This window comes from Carcharhinus amblyrhynchos, unplaced genomic scaffold (assembly GCF_965287045.1).
Source record: "Carcharhinus amblyrhynchos unplaced genomic scaffold, sCarAmb.v2.hapA scaffold_42, whole genome shotgun sequence".
NCBI classification, from domain to species: domain Eukaryota; kingdom Metazoa; phylum Chordata; class Chondrichthyes; order Carcharhiniformes; family Carcharhinidae; genus Carcharhinus; species Carcharhinus amblyrhynchos.
Window position 1 is genome coordinate 1,366,346 of NW_027649783.1, and position 18,930 is coordinate 1,385,275.

At 46.0% G+C, this 18,930-nt stretch overlaps 2 protein-coding genes, 2 non-coding genes and 1 pseudogene across 4 annotated transcripts; 2 read left to right on the top strand and 3 right to left on the bottom strand.

Moving 5' to 3' along the window:
- Positions 1-7,283: 7,283 nt before the first annotated feature.
- Positions 7,284-7,723, top strand: LOC145335804 (histone H2B pseudogene; annotated as a pseudogene).
- A 6,529-nt stretch (positions 7,724-14,252) lies between these two features.
- On the bottom strand, positions 14,253-14,324 carry trnam-cau (transfer RNA methionine (anticodon CAU)). The gene has a single exon. It is a non-coding gene; the product is annotated as a tRNA-Met (tRNA).
- Positions 14,325-16,116: 1,792 nt separating this feature from the next.
- On the bottom strand, positions 16,117-16,527 carry LOC145335864 (histone H3). Its single transcript, XM_080181594.1, has one exon. The coding sequence runs from the start codon at positions 16,525-16,527 to the stop codon at positions 16,117-16,119; it is 411 nt and encodes a 136-aa protein (XP_080037720.1).
- A 1,340-nt stretch (positions 16,528-17,867) lies between these two features.
- LOC145335924 (histone H4) lies at positions 17,868-18,179 on the bottom strand. Its single transcript, XM_080181658.1, has one exon. It carries the CDS (start codon positions 18,177-18,179, stop codon positions 17,868-17,870), a length of 312 nt encoding a protein of 103 aa, XP_080037784.1.
- Positions 18,180-18,798: 619 nt separating this feature from the next.
- Positions 18,799-18,881, top strand: trnal-cag (transfer RNA leucine (anticodon CAG)). Its single transcript has one exon. It is a non-coding gene; the product is annotated as a tRNA-Leu (tRNA).
- The last annotated feature ends 49 nt before the right edge of the window (positions 18,882-18,930 follow it).

The window sequence follows — 18,930 nt, forward strand, 5'->3', positions numbered from 1 at the left end:
TTCTGAGGTAATTAATTGCAATTTTTTAGATTCACAAAACATTTTTTGTCTATTCTGGTTATGAATTCTTATTCAATTTGTGACCAACATGTTTTATATCTGTGAGTGGGTGTGTTTTGTTAAAATTCTATGATTAATGTATCTACCTGTCAGTCAAATGTAATACTGAGAAGTTTGCACTTGACACAAAGCTCAGTGTAAATGTGTGTTGGAAGAAAGATACAAAGCAGCTTCAGGTGGATGATATTCCAGCTGCAATGTTCTGAACCTCTCATTACCTCTCAGAACATTGCGGATGGGACATCATGTAGAAAGTGTGAGATTTTCCATTTCCGTAGAAGGAACAGATATTCAGAGTCTAATTCAATGCTAAGAGATTAGAAAGTGTTGATGTACTAGGGGACATGACGATCCTCATTAATAAGTCACTGGAGGCTAACAAGGAAATGAAGTAGGTAATTTGGAAGGTTCATGGTACGTTGGTTTTTATTGTAGGAAGTTCTGAGTACAGGAGTAGTGAAGCCTTGGGTTGACTGGACAGCAGTGTTATTAGATTGTATCTGGAATACTGTGTGCAGTTTGGGTTATTATTGCCTCAGAGGGCGTGTAGTGACCATTCAGCAGATTTGTTCCAGGAATTGCAGGACTGTCTTATGAAGAAAACCTGGGGAAACAGGGCCTGTATTTCACTGAAAACAACAAAGTATTTAAAAGGGTAAACATGGTAGATGTAGGCGAGATGTTTCCCCTGGTTGGGAGCCTAGATACAATTTTAAAATAAGGGCAAATCCTCTTTGGACTGAGATCTGCACTTTTTTAACTTAACTTTGTGAACCTTTGGAATTCTGTAGCTCAGAGGGCTGCAGAAGTTCACACACAGGGTGAACATTAATGTAGACTGGATTCCGGGGAAGTGCCGGAAGATTGGAAAACGGCTAATGTTTAAAACGGCCGTTGTTTAAGAAGGGTGCCAGACAAAAGGTGGGGAATTATAGGCCTGTTAGTTTAACGTCTGTTGTAGGTAAAATGTTAGAATCCGTCATCAAGGAGGAAATAGCGAGACGTCTTGAGGGGAACTGCTTGATAGAGCAGACGCAGCACGGTTTCCTTAAAGGGAAGTTGTGTCTGACAAATTTACTGGAGTTCTATGAGGATGTGTCTAGGGCAGTGGACAGAGGAGAGCCGGTGGATGTGGTCTTTCTGGATTTTCAGAAGGCGTTTGACAAGGTACCTCACAAGAGGTTATTACAGAAGGTCAGGGGGCATGGAGTTGGGGGTAGGGTGTTAGCGTGGATAGAGGACTGGTTGTCAAATAGGAGGCAGAGAGTGGGGGTCAATGGGTGCTATTCGGATTGGCGGATGGTGACTAGTGGAGTGCCCCAGGGGTCGGTGCTGGGGCCTCAGCTATTTACCATTTATATAGATGATCTGGAGGAGGGAACCGAGTGTAGGGTGTCGAAATTTGCTGATGACACCAAAATTGGTGGAAAGGCAAATTGTGCGGAGGGTGTGGAGAGTCTACTGAAGGATCTAGATAGGCTGGGCGAATGGGCCAGGAAATGGCAAATGGAATTTAATGTTGGCAAGAGCGAGGTGGTCCACTTTGGTAGGAATAATGGTAGGAAGGATTATTACTTACATGGAGAAAAACTGCAGCTGGCCACGGTGCAGAGGGACCTTGGGGTCCTTGTGCATGAGTCGCAAAAACCCAGCTTGCAGGTGCAGCAGGTGGTCAGGAAGGCGAATGGGATGCTGGCCTTCATCGCGAGGGGGATTGATTATAAAAGTAGGGAGGTCTTGCTGCGGCTGTATAGGGCATTGGTGAGGCCGCAGCTGGAGTACTGTGTGCAGTTTTGGGCGCCGTACTTACGCAAGGATATTTTGGCCTTGGAGGGAGTGCAGAGGAGTTTTACTAGGCTGATGCCGGAGTTGAGGGGGTTGAGCTATGAGGAGAGGCTTAATAGATTAGGCTTGTACTCGTTAGAGTTGAGAAGAATGAGGGGAGATCTCATTGAGACGTATAAGATGATGAATGGGATGGATAGGATAGAGATGGAGAGACTCTTCCCGCTCAGAAAGGATAGTAGGACTAGGGGGCACAGCCTCAAGATAAAGTGGGGGGGCGGTTTAGAACAGAGTTGAGGAGGAACTTCTTCACTCAAAGGGTGGTGAATCTCTGTCCATTGAAGTGGTGGAGGCTACCTCGCTAAATATTTTTAAGAGGCGGGTTGATGGGTTTTTGATGAGAGAGGGGATTAAGGGTTATGGGGAGAGGGCGGGAATGTGGAACTGAGCCACGACAGATCAGCCATGATCTTATTGAATGGCGGGGCAGGCTCAAAGGGCTAGATGGCCTACTCCTGCTCCTATTTCTTATGTTCTTATAGACATTGACAGATTTCTAAATCTCACTGTCATAAAGGGAAATTGGGGATAGAGTGGGGAAAGGGCATTGAAGGAGATGGTCAGCCACAATCAGATTGAATGGTAGTACAGGCTCAATGGGCTGAATGGCCCACTCCTGATCCTATGTCCCACATTGGCAGGGAAGGAAATTAAAAATAAATCCTCTTTTCCTGTTCAACTCTTGGATTGAAAAGTTGTCTCTTACCTTGCAAACAGTGTGGGGCTGAATCCTTCTCTTTGTTACAGTGAACCCAATGAGTTGGCAGTATCTCTGCGCTCTGTGAATGATACTGGAACTGCTTTGTGTTGGAACTGGCTTGATGAAATTGTGCTTGTTCTGAGGAATCATCAGAATCCTTCAAATATCTGCCTGCAACAAGAAAAATAACTAACTAAACTGAGGAACAGATGAAATAAAAGATACAAAAGTTGTTGATATAACTTCACAAATAACAATTATTAGGAATCAGGGTAAAAGGATAAACCTTCAGCACAGACAGTATTTGAGATCATTTCAGTCATATCCCAAACTGCTTTTACTCACTGGTTGTTTGGGGCGAGTTTAAAACAATTTTGTGACATTCAGAAACAGCCCAATCCGTGCACTGCTGATTGAGTTGAGCTGTGTGAAGCAGCAGTAACTTCTGCACGGGTCAGTTATCTATTTCCAGCTCCCACTTTAACCAAATATCGAAAAATAAACAAGCAGCCACTGTTTAAAGCCTCTCCATCCCACTCCCCACCTGCTGCCTGCAGTAGATCTTGTTTGTACAGCAGCTCTCATGGTTATTGTGCAGTTACATTTCTGCTGTTCATTCTATAATAATAATAACAAACACTGGGAGATAGGAACGAAATGAGGCCCCTTCCCGGCGGTTTGGGAGTGAAAACAGCAATGATGTTGAATAATGAGTTCTTGCCATTGTGTCCCCCTGGCCTTGTTCACAACCTGTCTATGAATTGCCTCCCCCATTAAGAACCTGGTTTTGATATTGCCTCTCCTTTCTGTCCACCTCCCCCACTTCTCTCCACACCCCCGCCCCACCTTCTCTCCAGGTCAAAGCTTTGACGAAGAGTCATCTGAACTCAAAACATTAGCTCTCTCACTTCACAGATGCTACCAGACCTGCTGATATTTTCCACATATTTTCTTTTGGTTACCAGAGACTGACAGATACAGAATGAATTCCACACACCCATTCAGCACCAGAGACTGACAGATACAGAATGAATTCCACACATCCATTCAGCACCAGAGACTGACAGATACAGAATGAATTCCACACACCCATTCAGCACCAGAGACTGACAGATACAGAATGAATTCCACACACCCATTCAGCACCAGAGACTGACAGATACAGAATGAATTCCACACATCCATTCAGCACCAGAGACTGACAGATACAGAATGAATTCCACACATCCATTCAGCACCAGAGACTGACAGATACAGAATGAATTCCACACATCCATTCAGCACCAGAGACTGACAGATACAGAATGAATTCCACACATCCATTCAGCACCAGAGACTGACAGATACAGAATGAATTCCACACATCCATTTAGCACCAGAGACTGACAGATACAGATTGAGATCCGTGTACCCTTACAGCAGCAGATGTTCACAGGTACAGAGTTAAACTCACATTCCCACACAGTACCAGGCACTGACAGTGAATGAAAAGTTCACACTCAGACTAAGAAGCCCAGACTGAAAGAAACCACACAATCAATTTCACACTGATGTACAGTCTTAGAGACTGACAGAGACAGGATGAATCTCTTTTACATCCAGTTTCAGAAAGTGACAAATACAGAATAAATCCAGCATGGTGTATGTGACGCATGCACAGTTAAATCAGCACTGCCTTATATTCCCAGAGAGAGAATCAATACACTCACTCACATACCTCACTATCCAACAGATACACAGTGAGTCCAACACTCAAATATAGAATGAATCCAACACTCAGATATGATCGCATCAAATCAGATGCATGATTTCCAAACTCACATAATGTAGTCCATCCTTACAAATGATGAGTAAATCCCGCACTCACACCCTGTGTCAGAGAGTGAGTAAATCCCGCACTCACACCCTGTGTCAGAGAGTGAGTAAATCCCGCACTCACACACTGTATCAGAGAGTGAGTAAATCCCACACTCACACACTGTATCAGTGAGTGAGTAAATCCCACACTCACACACTGTATCAGTGAGTGAGTAAATCCCACACTCACACACTGTATCAGTGAGTGAGTAAATCCCACACTCACACACTGTATCAGAGAGTGAGTCAATCCCGCACTCACACACTGTATCAGAGAGTGAGTCAATCCCGCACTCACACACTGTATCAGAGAGTGAGTCAATCCCGCACTCACACACTGTATCAGAGAGTGAGTCAATCCCACACTCACACACTGTATCAGAGAGTGAGTCAATCCCACACTCACACACTGTATCAGAGAGTGAGTCAATCCCGCACTCACACACTGTATCAGAGAGTGAGTCAATCCCACACTCACACACTGTATCAGAGAGTGAGTCAATCCCACACTCACACACTGTATCAGAGAGTGAGTCAATCCCACACACACACACTGTATCAGAGAGTGAGTAAATCCCACAGCCACATACTGTATCAGAGAGTGAGTAAATCCCACACTCACACACTGTATCAGAGAGTGAGTAAATCCCGCACTCACACACTGTATCAGAGAGTGAGTAAATCCCGCACTCACACACTGTATCAGAGAGTGAGTCAATCCCGCACTCACACACTGTATCAGAGAGTGAGTAAATCCCGCACTCACACACTGTATCAGAGAGTGAGTAAATCCCGCACTCACACACTGTATCAGAGAGTGAGTAAATCCCGCACTCACACACTGTATCAGAGAGTGAGTAAATCCCACACTCACACACTGTATCAGAGAGTGAGTAAATCCCGCACTCACACACTGTATCAGAGAGTGAGTAAATCCCGCACTCACACACTGTATCAGAGAGTGAGTAAATCCCACACTCACACACTGTATCAGAGAGTGAGTCAATCCCACACTCACACACTGTATCAGAGAGTGAGTCAATCCCACACTCACACACTGTATCAGAGAGTGAGTCAATCCCACACTCACACACTGTATCAGAGAGTGAGTAAATCCCACACTCACACACTGTATCAGAGAGTGAGTAAATCCCACACTCACACACTGTATCAGAGAGTGAGTAAATCCCACACTCACACACTGTATCAGAGAGTGAGTAAATCCCACACTCACACACTGTATCAGAGAGTGAGTCAATCCCACACTCACACACTGTATCAGAGAGTGAGTCAATCCCACACTCACACACTGTATCAGAGAGTGAGTCAATCCCACACTCACACACTGTATCAGAGAGTGAGTCAATCCCACACTCACACACTGTATCAGAGAGTGAGTCAATCCCACACTCACACACTGTATCAGAGAGTGAGTCAATCCCACACTCACACACTGTATCAGAGAGTGAGTCAATCCCACACTCACACACTGTATCAGAGAGTGAGTCAATCCCACACTCACACACTGTATCAGAGAGTGAGTCAATCCCACACTCACACACTGTATCAGAGAGTGAGTCAATCCCACACTCACACACTGTATCAGAGAGTGAGTAAATCCCACACTCACACACTGTATCAGAGAGTGAGTAAATCCCACACTCACACACTGTATCAGAGAGTGAGTAAATCCCACACTCACACACTGTATCAGAGAGTGAGTCAATCCCACACTCACACACTGTATCAGAGAGTGAGTAAATCCCACACTCACACACTGTATCAGAGAGTGAGTAAATCCCACACTCACACACTGTATCAGAGAGTGAGTAAACCCCACACTCACACACTGTATCAGAGAGTGAGTAAATCCCACACTCACACACTGTATCAGAGAGTGAGTAAATCCCACACTCACACACTGTATCAGAGAGTGAGTCAATCCCACACTCACACACTGTATCAGAGAGTGAGTAAATCCCACACTCACACACTGTATCAGAGAGTGAGTAAACCCCACACTCACACACTGTATCAGAGAGTGAGTAAATCCCACACTCACACACTGTATCAGAGAGTGAGTCAATCCCACACTCACACACTGTATCAGAGAGTGAGTAAATCCCGCACTCACACACTGTATCAGAGAGTGAGTAAATCCCACACTCACACACTGTATCAGAGAGTGTGTAAATCCCACACTCACACACTGTATCAGAGAGTGAGTCAATCCCACACTCACACACTGTATCAGAGAGTGAGTCAATCCCACACTCACACACTGTATCAGAGAGTGAGTAAATCCCACACTCACACACTGTATCAGAGAGTGAGTAAATCCCACACTCACACACTGTATCAGAGAGTGAGTCAATCCCACACTCACACACTGTATCAGAGAGTGAGTCAATCCCACACTCACACACTGTATCAGAGAGTGAGTAAATCCCACACTCACACACTGTATCAGAGAGTGAGTCAATCCCACACTCACACACATTACCAGAGATTCACAGTCCCTGAAGGAATCCCACACTCCCGCACAGTCCCTCTGTGGAGAAGGGTCCCTCACACCGACAGCCAGGGGACATTTCCCGGTGGATCTTTCCACACTGAGAAACTGGGCCTGGAGATTCTTTGGAAAATGTACTTCCTGATTGTAGTAAGGAGGTTTGTGATTGGCGGAAACCCCTCAATCTGATTGGTCTGTTTCCGTATCCACTCAAATGAACCCCTGAGAAGTGAGTGGAATAACTTTTAAAATGTCCAATCACAATAATTCCTTTCCCAATTCCTCATTAACATAGATCTGTGGGACTGTCTATTTAATCAGCGCTCGGAAGGGGTTTGCTTTATTTCTGTGTGAAACTGAAGATGGCTGATGAGAAGAAACCAACCTCGAAACCAGCTCCCAAGAAGGGAGCGAAGAAAGTGATGAAGAAACCGGTAACAAAGGGCGGCAAGAAGAGGAAAAGATCCCGGAAGGAGAGTTATTCCATCTACATCTACAAAGTGATGAAGCAGGTTCACCCCGACACCGGCATCTCCTCCAAGGCCATGAGCATCATGAACTCGTTCGTCAACGATATTTTCGAGCGCATCGCGGGTGAGGCTTCCCGCCTGGCCCATTACAACAAGCGCAGCACCATCAGCTCCCGGGAGATCCAGACCGCCGTGCGCCTGCTGCTGCCCGGGGAACTGGCCAAGCACGCCGTGTCGGAAGGGACAAAGGCGGTGACCAAGTACACCAGCTCCAAGTAAAACCCCCCAATGGACTGAGAAACCCCCCAAAACACAACGGCTCTTTTCAGAGCCCCCCACAATCTCTGTGAAAAAGCTGCGCCATCTTTTCCCTTATTGAGTTAATGAGAAATCTCTTTCTGGAGGATAGAGATTTGTCCCGTTACAGAATGCTGTGAATGGGACTTCATACCCGCCCCTTACACACACTTTCACATTGAAGGGACAATCAAACTGAACTGAGAGCGGATTATAAACCCCAGTCTGGGATTTGTCACGGACAATGAGGAGAAATACCACATCGGAAGGTAATTCTTTATATTCACTGATAACTATATTCACAGTTTGGCAGCAGCGGAATTAAATTCATTATAAAATTACTTGTTCGTTATTTCGGGTGATCTGGGAGCCGCTCCGGGAACAGAGTAAAGGCGGGAATGAAGAGGTTATTCTCGGGCTGATCTGTTTATTCCACAGTTTTCCCAGAGGACGGAATCAGTGAGATTTGTACACACACAGGACCTGAGTCCATTGCAGCGCTTTAAGATCCGCTTCCCCCCCCCGGGCCCTCCCTATTCTCCGGACACAAAGCTGCCTGTCCCACCGGCGGGATCGGGCCGGGGATTATCTCCACACTTCCCATTGGAACATTCCCGGCCGCTTTCAGGGGAGAGGATCAGAAATCAGCCGTTTCTCTCTGTCCCTGTGAAGCCTGTGTGAAGGGGGTTGGTTGGGAATCTCTCTGTTTCTGCTTTTCCACTGAGCTGAGATTTGCTCGGTTTTAAATTGCTGAGCGGGGTCTGATTCCCGCCGGTTCCAGATAAGAGATTGAGACATTCAAACTGTTCCTAAAATAGCGGCAGGATTCAGTGAGGGGAAAATACAATAAACAGATGAGAAAGTGTGAGATTGAAATAGTTTCCTGAACATTAAGGCGTTCGGTTATTTTGTATTTTTCCTGCACTGAAATTGGCGGGTTTTTCCAATTTGAAAATGTAAACCAATCAAAACCTCCCATTTCCACTCCCTCGCTTTGTGATTGGTCACTCTTGTTTCTATGCAATTCTTAACCAATCAGAGCTGGAGTCTGGCTGCAGCCTCACAAACCGCTCCCAATGATTATTAATAGAGATGAAACTGCCCCAATCTGGATTGGAGTTATTCAATGGACTTTGTTTCCACAGAGAAATATCTGACAGACCCAAAACAAACGTGATGTTTCCTCCACACAAGTTCCAGGGGAGAGTGTCGCCAACTCCTCACACACACAGTCCGGACATTGTCACTGACAGCTCAGAGACACAGACAGCTCATCAGTTCCACACACCCAGACAGCAGGACAGACAGATGTTGTGCCGAAACCATGACCAGTTTCCATACCAGGATGGCCGAGTGGTTGAGATATTGGACTCCAGATCCAATGGACATAAGAATCAATACCCCGGATAGTCGAGTTCAAACCCCACTGCTGCTGAATTGGTTTTTAACGTTACAGTCTGTACCCTCTCCTTTCCTGCTCTCTTATGTACTCTATGAACGGTATGCTTTATCTTTACAACGCAAGAAGCAATACTGTACCCACTGTATCCCAACAGATCAAATCAAACTCAGTACCATTAATAGGGGATCCAAAAATCTCAGTCCAAATTCTCACCTCCTATTGGATCATCCCTGTGTCAGTCCAACAATAGGGCAGCTGTTGCTCCAAATTATATATCTGATAAAACTCACAAATGTTTTTTGGTTAAAAGTTACACAATGCACCTTAATAATGTACTCTGAGATTCGAGTTAAATACCATCCACATCAGGGGTTTACTTTGGCTGTATTAAGCCCCAGTTTGTGAACTCACAAATACATTAGATGCAAAGCTTAATCTCAAATACATTCTCAGATTGAGATAGTATGAGAATGAGTGAGTATAACCTGGGATACAAATTCAGATTCCAGTTGAAAGTTCACCCAGATTATGAAATTAAAAGTTACAATATCAATTTGATGACTGAGTTGAACTTTAGATTATTAACTAATCCGAGCACCCTGTTCACGCACAGCCAGATGGAAGATAGTATCTGAATTTCAGACCGAGTTCCAGTTTACATTCATGTCAAAATTCTTACTCAGAATTAGATTTTGATGTGTGACACTCAATGTGAATAACCTAAGTGAAACTTGCAAAACAATCCAGTATCAGATTGAAGGATACATTATCTTTCACAATGTGTTCACACTGACAGAGAATTAATGCTGGGCTGAAACTCACTCACATTGTTTGCTTCAAACCTACACACCTGTTGCTTTGCTGGAAATGTATATGGAATGAATTCAAACTTATAAATAAATTGAAGATTATATGATGAATCCAAGACTCACACTGTGTCATAGAGTCTGACAGACACACGATAATTCTCAAACACACGCTCAGTGTTAGATTAATGAATGTCATGCTGCACATACAGCACCAACCACTGAAAGTTACATCTGATTACCACACTTACATAGCAGGATCCCAGACTTTGAGTACCAGTAACAGATTCAGAATGATCCCATACTCACACACATTATGACAGTCTGACCGATACACATCATTTGCACCCTTAGAAACAACAGCAGAAATACTCAGATGCTGAATGAACCCCAAATTGTGTATGGTACCAGAGACAGAAACATGAATCCTACCCTAATATTCTATCTTTGTAACAGATCAGAATATCTGCCAAACTCATTTCAGAGAATACTGAGAACTGCAGTCCCATGTGATAACAGAAATATTCCTATTCAGAATTGTGTGTAAATTCATATCCAATAGCACTGACTGATAGTCACACACACAGTAACTGAAATGGAGTCTTTAAGGCAGTGGGAGATAGATTGTTGATAATCAAAGAGGTAAAATGTATTAAGATTAGGCAGGAGTGTGGAGTTGATGTTCAAATCAGATCAGCCATGATGTTATAGAATCGCGGAGCAGACTTGAGTGGTCTATTCCTGCTCAGAATTTGAATGTTCACACACACTATTCTTAAGAGATTCAGAATGAGTCCCAAATTCACTTGCAATATCAGAAAGTAACTGATAGACAAAATCCCTTCCTCAACTCCTGTCCAAACACAGGCTCAAACAAAGACACAACATACACCCCGCAGCAGAAAATGTAAGATACATATGGCATATGATACAGATATATTGCACCAGAGAATGACAGATACAGATTGAATCCAGCCACAATGAAGGAAGAGTAATATATTTCCAAGTGAGGATGGTGAGTGTCTTGGAGGGGAAGGTCCATTTAATGGTGTTCTTATGAGTCAACGGCTCTTGTCTTTCTCCAGACAGTAGTGTTCGTTCGTTTGGAATGTGCTACTGAAGGAACCTTTGTGAGTTCCAGTAGCTCATCTTGGAGCTGGTAAGTACTGCTGCCATTGTGTGTCAATGGTCGAGGGCATGTGTGTTTGCAGATGGGGTGTCAATCATGAGGGATGCTTTGTCTGGGATGGTGTCAAACCTCTTGCTTGTTGCTGGTGCTGCATTAACCTGGGCAAGTGGAGATTAATCCATCACACTCCTGATTTGTGCCTGGTAGATGGTGAACAGTGTTTGGCAGTCAGGATCTTTGTTACTCACCATGGGATCATGTGTCTCTGAGCTGCCTTGTAGCCATTGTATTACATTGCTAGCCCAGTTCAGTTACTGGTTAAAGGTAATCACTAAGATATTGATAGTTGATGATTCAGCGATATATTTTCAATTAATGTCAAGGGACAATGGTTAGGTTCTCCCTTGCTGGAAATGGTCTTTGTCTGGGACATGTGTGGTGTGATTGTTATTTGCCATTCCGTGCCCAAGCCTGGATACTCTCCAGTTACTGCTGCATTTGGGAATGGGCGACTTCAGTAACTGAAAAGTCCTGAATGGTGCTAAACATTCCACAGTCATCAGTCAGCATCTCCAGTTCTGACCTTATGGTGGAAGGGTCTGGGACAGTAACTTGACAAACTGGGGAAATGATCTCCTGAGGATGAAATGACTGACCACCACAACCATCTTGCTTTATGCTAGATAAAGTTCCAACCAGTGGAGAGGTTTCCATGGTTCCCATCGACTTTCCTTTTGCTGAGGATCTTTGATGTTTAACTCAGTCAAATCCTGTTTTGATGTCAAGGATAGTCACTCTCATCTCACCTCAGAGGATCGTTAGTCAGTGGAATCCCTTTCCCAGACAACAGTTGAGGCTGGATCATTGAATATGTTCTAGGCTGAATTAGACAGATTATACAAAGGAGTCAAGGGTTGCTGCAAAAGTTTGAAAAGTAGAATTGCAGCCACAATTACCTTAGTTATGATCTTTTTGAACCCATTTGTTGGACATGGGTATCACTGGCCTGCACTTATTGCCCATCCACATAACAAGTCAACACATTGTTGTCACTTTGGAGTCACATGAAGGCCACACACGGTAAATTCAACAGATTTCCTTCCCTAAAGCACATTCGTGAATGAGATGGGGTTTTCCAACAATGGTTCCATCATCAAAACTGGATTCTTATTTTCAAATTACTTTTTATTGAAATCAAATTCCACCATCTGCTGTGGAGAGTTTCAAACCTGGGCTCCCAAAACATTAGCTGAGTTCCCAGATTAATAGTCTAGCTATAATACCACTAGACCATCGCCTCCCCTTCTTGAACGATGGTGTAGGACTGAGGGGCTGAATGGCCTGACTCCTATCCGTATTTCTAATATGACAGTAACTGTCGTAAGTGATTTCATTTTATTTTGATTTTTGGTTTTAATCTATATTTTCTCTTGATTTTGCTTTCAGCTGGCAGCTCTTCATCATTCTTCCATTCACACCTCCTTCAGACACATCTCTGTGTGTTGTTACTTAATCCTTTCCCACTCCCTTTAGCCTTGCAGCAAAATTTTTTTTATTACTGAATCGCTCCTGCCCTCCAGCCTGCTTTGGAAAGCACAAGACAAAAGGTTCCACTAATTTCAGTAATGAGGAGAGAGCAGGATTAATTAATAATCTGACAGTAAATGAACATCAAGTACTGAGTGACCACAACATGTTAGAGGCAGGCACTCAGTGTGAGGAGAAAGGACACTCACAGGTTACAGTTTTAACCTTAAGTAAGGCCGAGAAAGATGAAATGTGTTCTAAACTGAACACGTTAAAATCCATCCAGCTATGAACAGGCGAATCAAAGAAACAATCAGAGGGAGACTGAAAAAAGTATTTCATACAATGTGTGTCTAATGCAAGCCTGAAACTTCACTTCCTCAGCTTATGCTGATTGTGGGAGCTGAATTTCATCTTGTAAATCAGTAATTTAGAAAAAAATAGTGTTTTCTGTCCAAATAATGATTAATTATGTCTTTAACCTGATGCTGTTTCCGCTGTGCTGATATTTGGTCCTTCTCGATAGTACTTGTCACAGGGAGGACGCTGCTGTCCATCTCAGCATGGTGACTGACTGCAGGGTGCCCTGTAGATCAGAAATAGAACATAAGAACATAAGAAATAGGAGCAGGAGTAGGCCATCTAGCCCTTCGAGCCTGCCCCGCCATTCAATAAGATCATGGCTGATCTGTTGTGGCTCAGTTCCACATTCCCGCCCTCTCCCCATAACCCTTAATCCCCTCTCTTATCAAGAACCCATCAACCCGCTTCTTAAAAATATTTAGCGAGGCAGCCTCCACCACTTCAACGGGCAGAGAATTCCAGAGATTCACCACCCTTTGAGTGAAGAAGTTCCTCCTCAACTCCGTTCTAAACCGCCCCCCCTTTATCTTGAGGCTGTGCCCCCGAGTCCTACTGTCTTTTCTGAGCGGGAAGAGTCTCTCCACCTCTATCCTATCCATCCCATTCATCATCTTATACGTCTCAATGAGATCTCCCCTCATTCTTCTAAACTCTAACGAGTACAAGCCTAGTTTATTCAGCCTCTCCTCATAGCTCAACCCCCTCAACTCCGGTATCAGCCTCGTAAACCTCCTCTGCACTCCCTCCAGGGCCAAAATATCCTTGCGCAGGTGCGGCGCCCAAAACTGCACACAGTACTCCAGCTGCAGCCTCACCAATGCCCTATACAGCCACAGCAAGACCTCCCTACTTTTATATTCAATCCCCCTCGCTATGAAGGCCAGCATCCCATTCGCCTTCCTCACCACCTGCTGCGCCTGCAAATATTGCAGCTAATATGTCTAAACTTCACTAGATTGTTTTCGTTTTTAAAAAAGTAGATTTTTTTTTCAATTTGGACAATCAGAGAGTGATAGTGAATAATTCAAGATCATTCGGATCATCACGCCTGTGTCAGCTGTTTGGGAGAAACGGGCTGGAAGGGAAAGCCCTCGGCTTGTGTATCTTTGCAACATTTACAGCTTGTGTCTGTTTGTGAGTAAATGATATTTCAGCGATCTGTTACTCATTCAAATGTTAACTAGTAACGAGAAGCGGAAGAAAATTACTGCACCCTGGACCGGATTGTCAAATCATTTTGAAGGAGCCGCTAAGTAATAATTTTTGCTGTTGCTAAAAAGCTACTAGCAGAGAATGGTTTCGATCCATCGACCTCTGGGTTATGGGCCCAGCACGCTTCCGCTGCGCCACTCTGCTCCACAATCCCAATCACCTGCCAGCTGGTATTAATGCGTCACAGAGATTCACTTCCGCATTCATCATTGGAGCGCATGCGCTCGGCTGCTCCCCCGGCGCCACAATTCCACTGTCACCAAGAATAGAAAACACACAGAAAGACAGAGAGATGAAGCGAGAGACAGTCAGGATACACAAGATCACACACAGGCAAAGGAGAATGGACTGACTGATCATTCATGTCAATCCCAGGATATCTCCTTTTTCTAACTTACTTCTTCTTGTTTAATTTTCCTTCCTTGTTTCTAAATAGATCCTCTGCTGTGGAACTGTGATCCCTGCTGTGGAACTGTGCTCTCTGCTGTGGAACTGTGATCTCTGCTGTGGAACTGTGCTCCCTGCTGTGGAACTGTGATCTCTGCTGTGGAACTGAGCTCTCTGCTGTGGAACTGTGCTCTCTGCTGTGGAACTGAGCTCTCTGCTGTGGAACTGTGCTCTCTGCTGTGGAACTGAGCTCTCTGCTGTGGAACTGTGATCCCTGCTGTGGAACTGTGCTCTCTGCTGTGGAACTGAGCTCTCTGCTGTGGAACTGCGCTCTCTGCTGTGGAACTGTGCTCCCTGCTGTGGAACTGTGCTCCCTGCTGTGGAAGTGTGCTCCCTGCTGTGGAACTGTGCTCCCTGCTGTGGAACTGTGCTCTCTGCTGTGGAACTGTGATCCCTGCTGTGGAACTGTGATCTCTGCTGTGGAACTGTGATCTCTGCTGTGGAACTGTGATCCCTGCTGTGGAACTGTGATCCCTGCTGTGGAACTGTGCTCTCTGCTGTGGAACTGTGATCTCTGCTGTGGAACTGTGATCCCTGCTGTGGAACTGTGATCTCTGCTGTGGAACTGTGATCCCTGCTGTGGAACTGTGATCTCTGCTGTGGAACTGTGCTCCCTGCTGTGGAACTGTGCTCTCTGCTGTGGAACTGTGATCCCTGCTGTGGAACTGTGCTCCCTGCTGTGGAACTGTGCTCTCTGCTGTGGAACTGAGCTCTCTGCTGTGGAACTGTGCTCCCTGCTGTGGAACTGTGCTCTCTGCTGTGGAACTGTGATCCCTGCTGTGGAACTGTGCTCTCTGCTGTGGAACTGAGCTCTCTGCTGTGGAACTGTGATCCCTGCTGTGGAACTGTGATCTCTGCTGCTGAACTCTTTTCTCCCCTGTGGACATCGAATATTTTTAATGTATGTTTCTGTTGTTTATTGGGGGAACCGTCCCAGTGAACTGAAATGATCCGATTTCCAATATAATTGTTGAAAGTGTGACAGTCTGTGAGGACAGTCATCTGCAGCCCATCAGTTTTCAAAGCCAGTCATTGTATCTGGAAAAGTGTTAATTATTGTCTGTCCGAATGTACAAGTGTTTCTGTAATGGTGATATCGGTGTGAGGGGGTTACTGTTTGAGACATGGTTCATATTCTGACCCTGACTGACACAATTCTCAATCCTCACTCCAAACATGTGCGGAGAAAGTGGATTTGCGGAATTATTCCTCGGAAACTGAAATGATGGCAGGTTTAATAAAACCACTTTAAAATTAAATTGCGGTAGAATTGTTAACGGGATGGTTTTGACTGTAACCATCAAAGGATTGGAGAGAGCTCAATGTAACGGAGAGTTAATTGTAAGATGGAGAGGTTTCAGAGTCCTGGGAAGATTCTGTGCCGGGAATTGAAAGACTAGATTGGTTAACAGGAGATGGCAGCTCTTTCATGTGTCGAGTTGGTGGCTCTGAAAAGAGCCGTTGTTGTTCTTGGTGTGAAGCCGGGGTTTTAGGCGCGTTCCCCGCGGATGCGGCGGGCCAGCTGGATGTCTTTGGGCATGATGGTGACTCGCTTGGCGTGGATGGCGCACAGGTTGGTGTCCTCAAAGAGCCCCACCAGGTAAGCCTCGCTGGCCTCCTGCAGGGCCATGACGGCCGAGCTCTGGAAGCGCAGGTCTGTCTTGAAGTCCTGAGCGATCTCTCGCACCAGGCGCTGGAAGGGCAGTTTGCGGATCAGCAGCTCGGTGGATTTCTGGTAGCGGCGGATCTCCCTCAGAGCCACAGTGCCGGGTCTGTAGCGATGAGGCTTCTTCACTCCGCCCGTGGCTGGAGCGCTCTTCCGGGCCGCTTTGGTAGCCAGCTGTTTGCGAGGAGCTTTCCCTCCGGTCGATTTGCGCGCTGTCTGCTTGGTCCTGGCCATTTTCTGAGCGGATTCAGCACAATCTGAGACACACAGACTGTTAATCCAGAGTCTGCGCTGCAGCCGCCTTTTTAAACTCTGTGAGGAACCGCCCCACCCCCCCAGCGGGAATTGGCCCAGGAAGTTTCAATCAAACTCTGAGCAGGGAATGAATGTCTGGAACTCAGGTTCTGATCGCCTCACTTGTTTTCTTCACCGCCCCTTCCAGAAATTACTCCATTTTCTGTGCAGGAAATAACCGTTTGTATAAAATAAGACTTCATTCCGTCCTTAATTACCAGAAACATTGAAGATTTGAAATCCATCACCCTCCACTTGGTGTTTTAGACCCTTTCCCCGCTCTCTGGGCTGTTCATTCCCAGAATCTCCCGCTGTTCCACTCGATCCCTGTCCCTTCCCTCTCCAGCCCATTCAGATTTCCCCTCCGCCTGTGGCTTGTGCCGCTTTCAGGGGAAAGGATGAGAAATCTGTGTCTTCTCTGTGTCCCCCTGAAGCCGGTGTGAAAGGGATTGAGTCTGTTGTTTGTTACAGAGAGTGAATTCATATTTGTCCCGTTTGACATTCCTGAATGGAGCCGTTTGCCGCGGACAAATGTTCACAAGTGAAAGCTCTTTGTAAAATAATCTTACAGCAGAATATTAATAGAGATGTTATTCTTGTTGAGAAGTTAAGAATTTGTCTCCATTCCCTTTCCCGCGCTGAAATTGGCGCCATTTCCCCCCATTCAAAATTCCTGCCGGTTGACAGTCGAAGCCAATGATTGGCTCAATGTTCACATTCGATGCTGTACGATTGGTTCAGATGCGGAGAGGATGGCCAATCAGAAGCAGGCTGGGGGTTGGAGCGGCTCAAACTGCGGGAATTGCGGGTTTTGTGAATGACTGAGCGGAAACTCAGCAGTTTCCCAAAGCCTGTCAGCTTCAGTGCAGGAAACCACCGTCTGGGGGGCAAATAGCATCACAACTGGCACTGGTTCCAGTGAACGATTCACCGGCTGCTGCTCCTAAACTCCCGCAATTCCAGAGAAAGCTTTTAGAAACTCTATCCAAACACTGAGTGATTAGACAGGGAGTGAGGTGGCCTTTCACTCAGGGCACATGTCAACTGGGGGCTGCTGAGACAATCCACTGAAACATTTCAACAACAATCCTGCTCCAAATGAAATGTTCAATTGGGTGATTTCCCGGCACCGGAACCGAAACAAAGCAAAGCTGCATCTCAAACACTGAGCAGCCTGTCCCAGCTCCCCCCCGTCCCCAGGTCACTGCTCTCTCTGTGAGGCGGTGAGTGGCTCTGAAAAGAGCCTTTGTTGTGTGTTGGCTGGAAAAGGGTCGAGTTGTTCAGCCGCCGAATCCATAGAGAGTGCGGCCCTGGCGTTTCAGAGCGTACACCACATCCATGGCAGTGACCGTCTTGCGCTTGGCGTGTTCAGTGTAGGTGACCGCATCCCTGATCACATTCTCCAGGAAAACCTTCAGCACCCCGCGAGTCTCCTCATAGATCAAGCCCGAGATCCGCTTGACCCCGCCACGGCGAGCCAGGCGGCGGATTGCTGGTTTGGTGATGCCCTGGATATTATCACGGAGCACTTTGCGGTGCCGCTTGGCTCCGCCTTTCCCCAGTCCTTTGCCTCCTTTCCCTCTGCCAGACATGATGGATTCTTCACTCCGATCACTGCCCAATCTGAGAGAGAGGAACTCTTTCAGGCTCCTTTTATACAGGCCGCCCCGACCTGACTGAGAAAGGCGGAGTGAGAGCAGAGAGGGGGGAGGAGACAGAGTGAAGATTCAACCCAGAGCGGGAGGGAGGAGAGAGCCGGCCTGACACACACACACACACAGAACGGCCCCTGATCTTTCAGCTCCACCTCCAGTTTCTGCAACCGCCAATTTCAATCCGTTTATTAAGAATGGAAACGAAAGCCAGCTCCCCACACAAACCCTTCCAGAGCCGCCCTTCACACTCAAGAGTTTCCACAAACCCGGAGCTTTGAAATCTGGAATCGAAACAGAAAATGCTGCAAATAATCCGGCAGCTTTTGTGAAGAGAGAGAGAGACAGAGTTAAGGTTTCGGGTGGTGACTTTGTCCTTTTGTGTTTTTAAACCTGCTCCTGTTATAATTGCCAGTCAGTAATATTCCCACCCAAACACAGTCTATTCTATAGCAAGAATCTCCCTCAGTAACATCCTCCCCCACATCCGCTTCCAGCTGTTTCCAAACACTTTATTGAAGGTGTTTGGGGGAAATCTCCCTGTGTTAAAGTGAAGGGAGTCAGGATGGCCGAGCGGTCTAAGGCGCTGCGTTCAGGTCGCAGTCTCCTCTGGAGGCGTGGGTTCGAATCCCACTCCTGACACTGACTTTTGGGCTGAGAACTGCCGTCTCCCAGCGCCAGGAACCTGGGT

Coding starts and splice junctions, on each gene's coding strand:
- LOC145335924 (XM_080181658.1), bottom strand. CDS start 18,179: ATGTCTGGCAGAGGGAAAGGAGGCAAAGGACTGGGGAAAGGCGGAGCC.
- LOC145335864 (XM_080181594.1), bottom strand. CDS start 16,527: ATGGCCAGGACCAAGCAGACAGCGCGCAAATCGACCGGAGGGAAAGCT.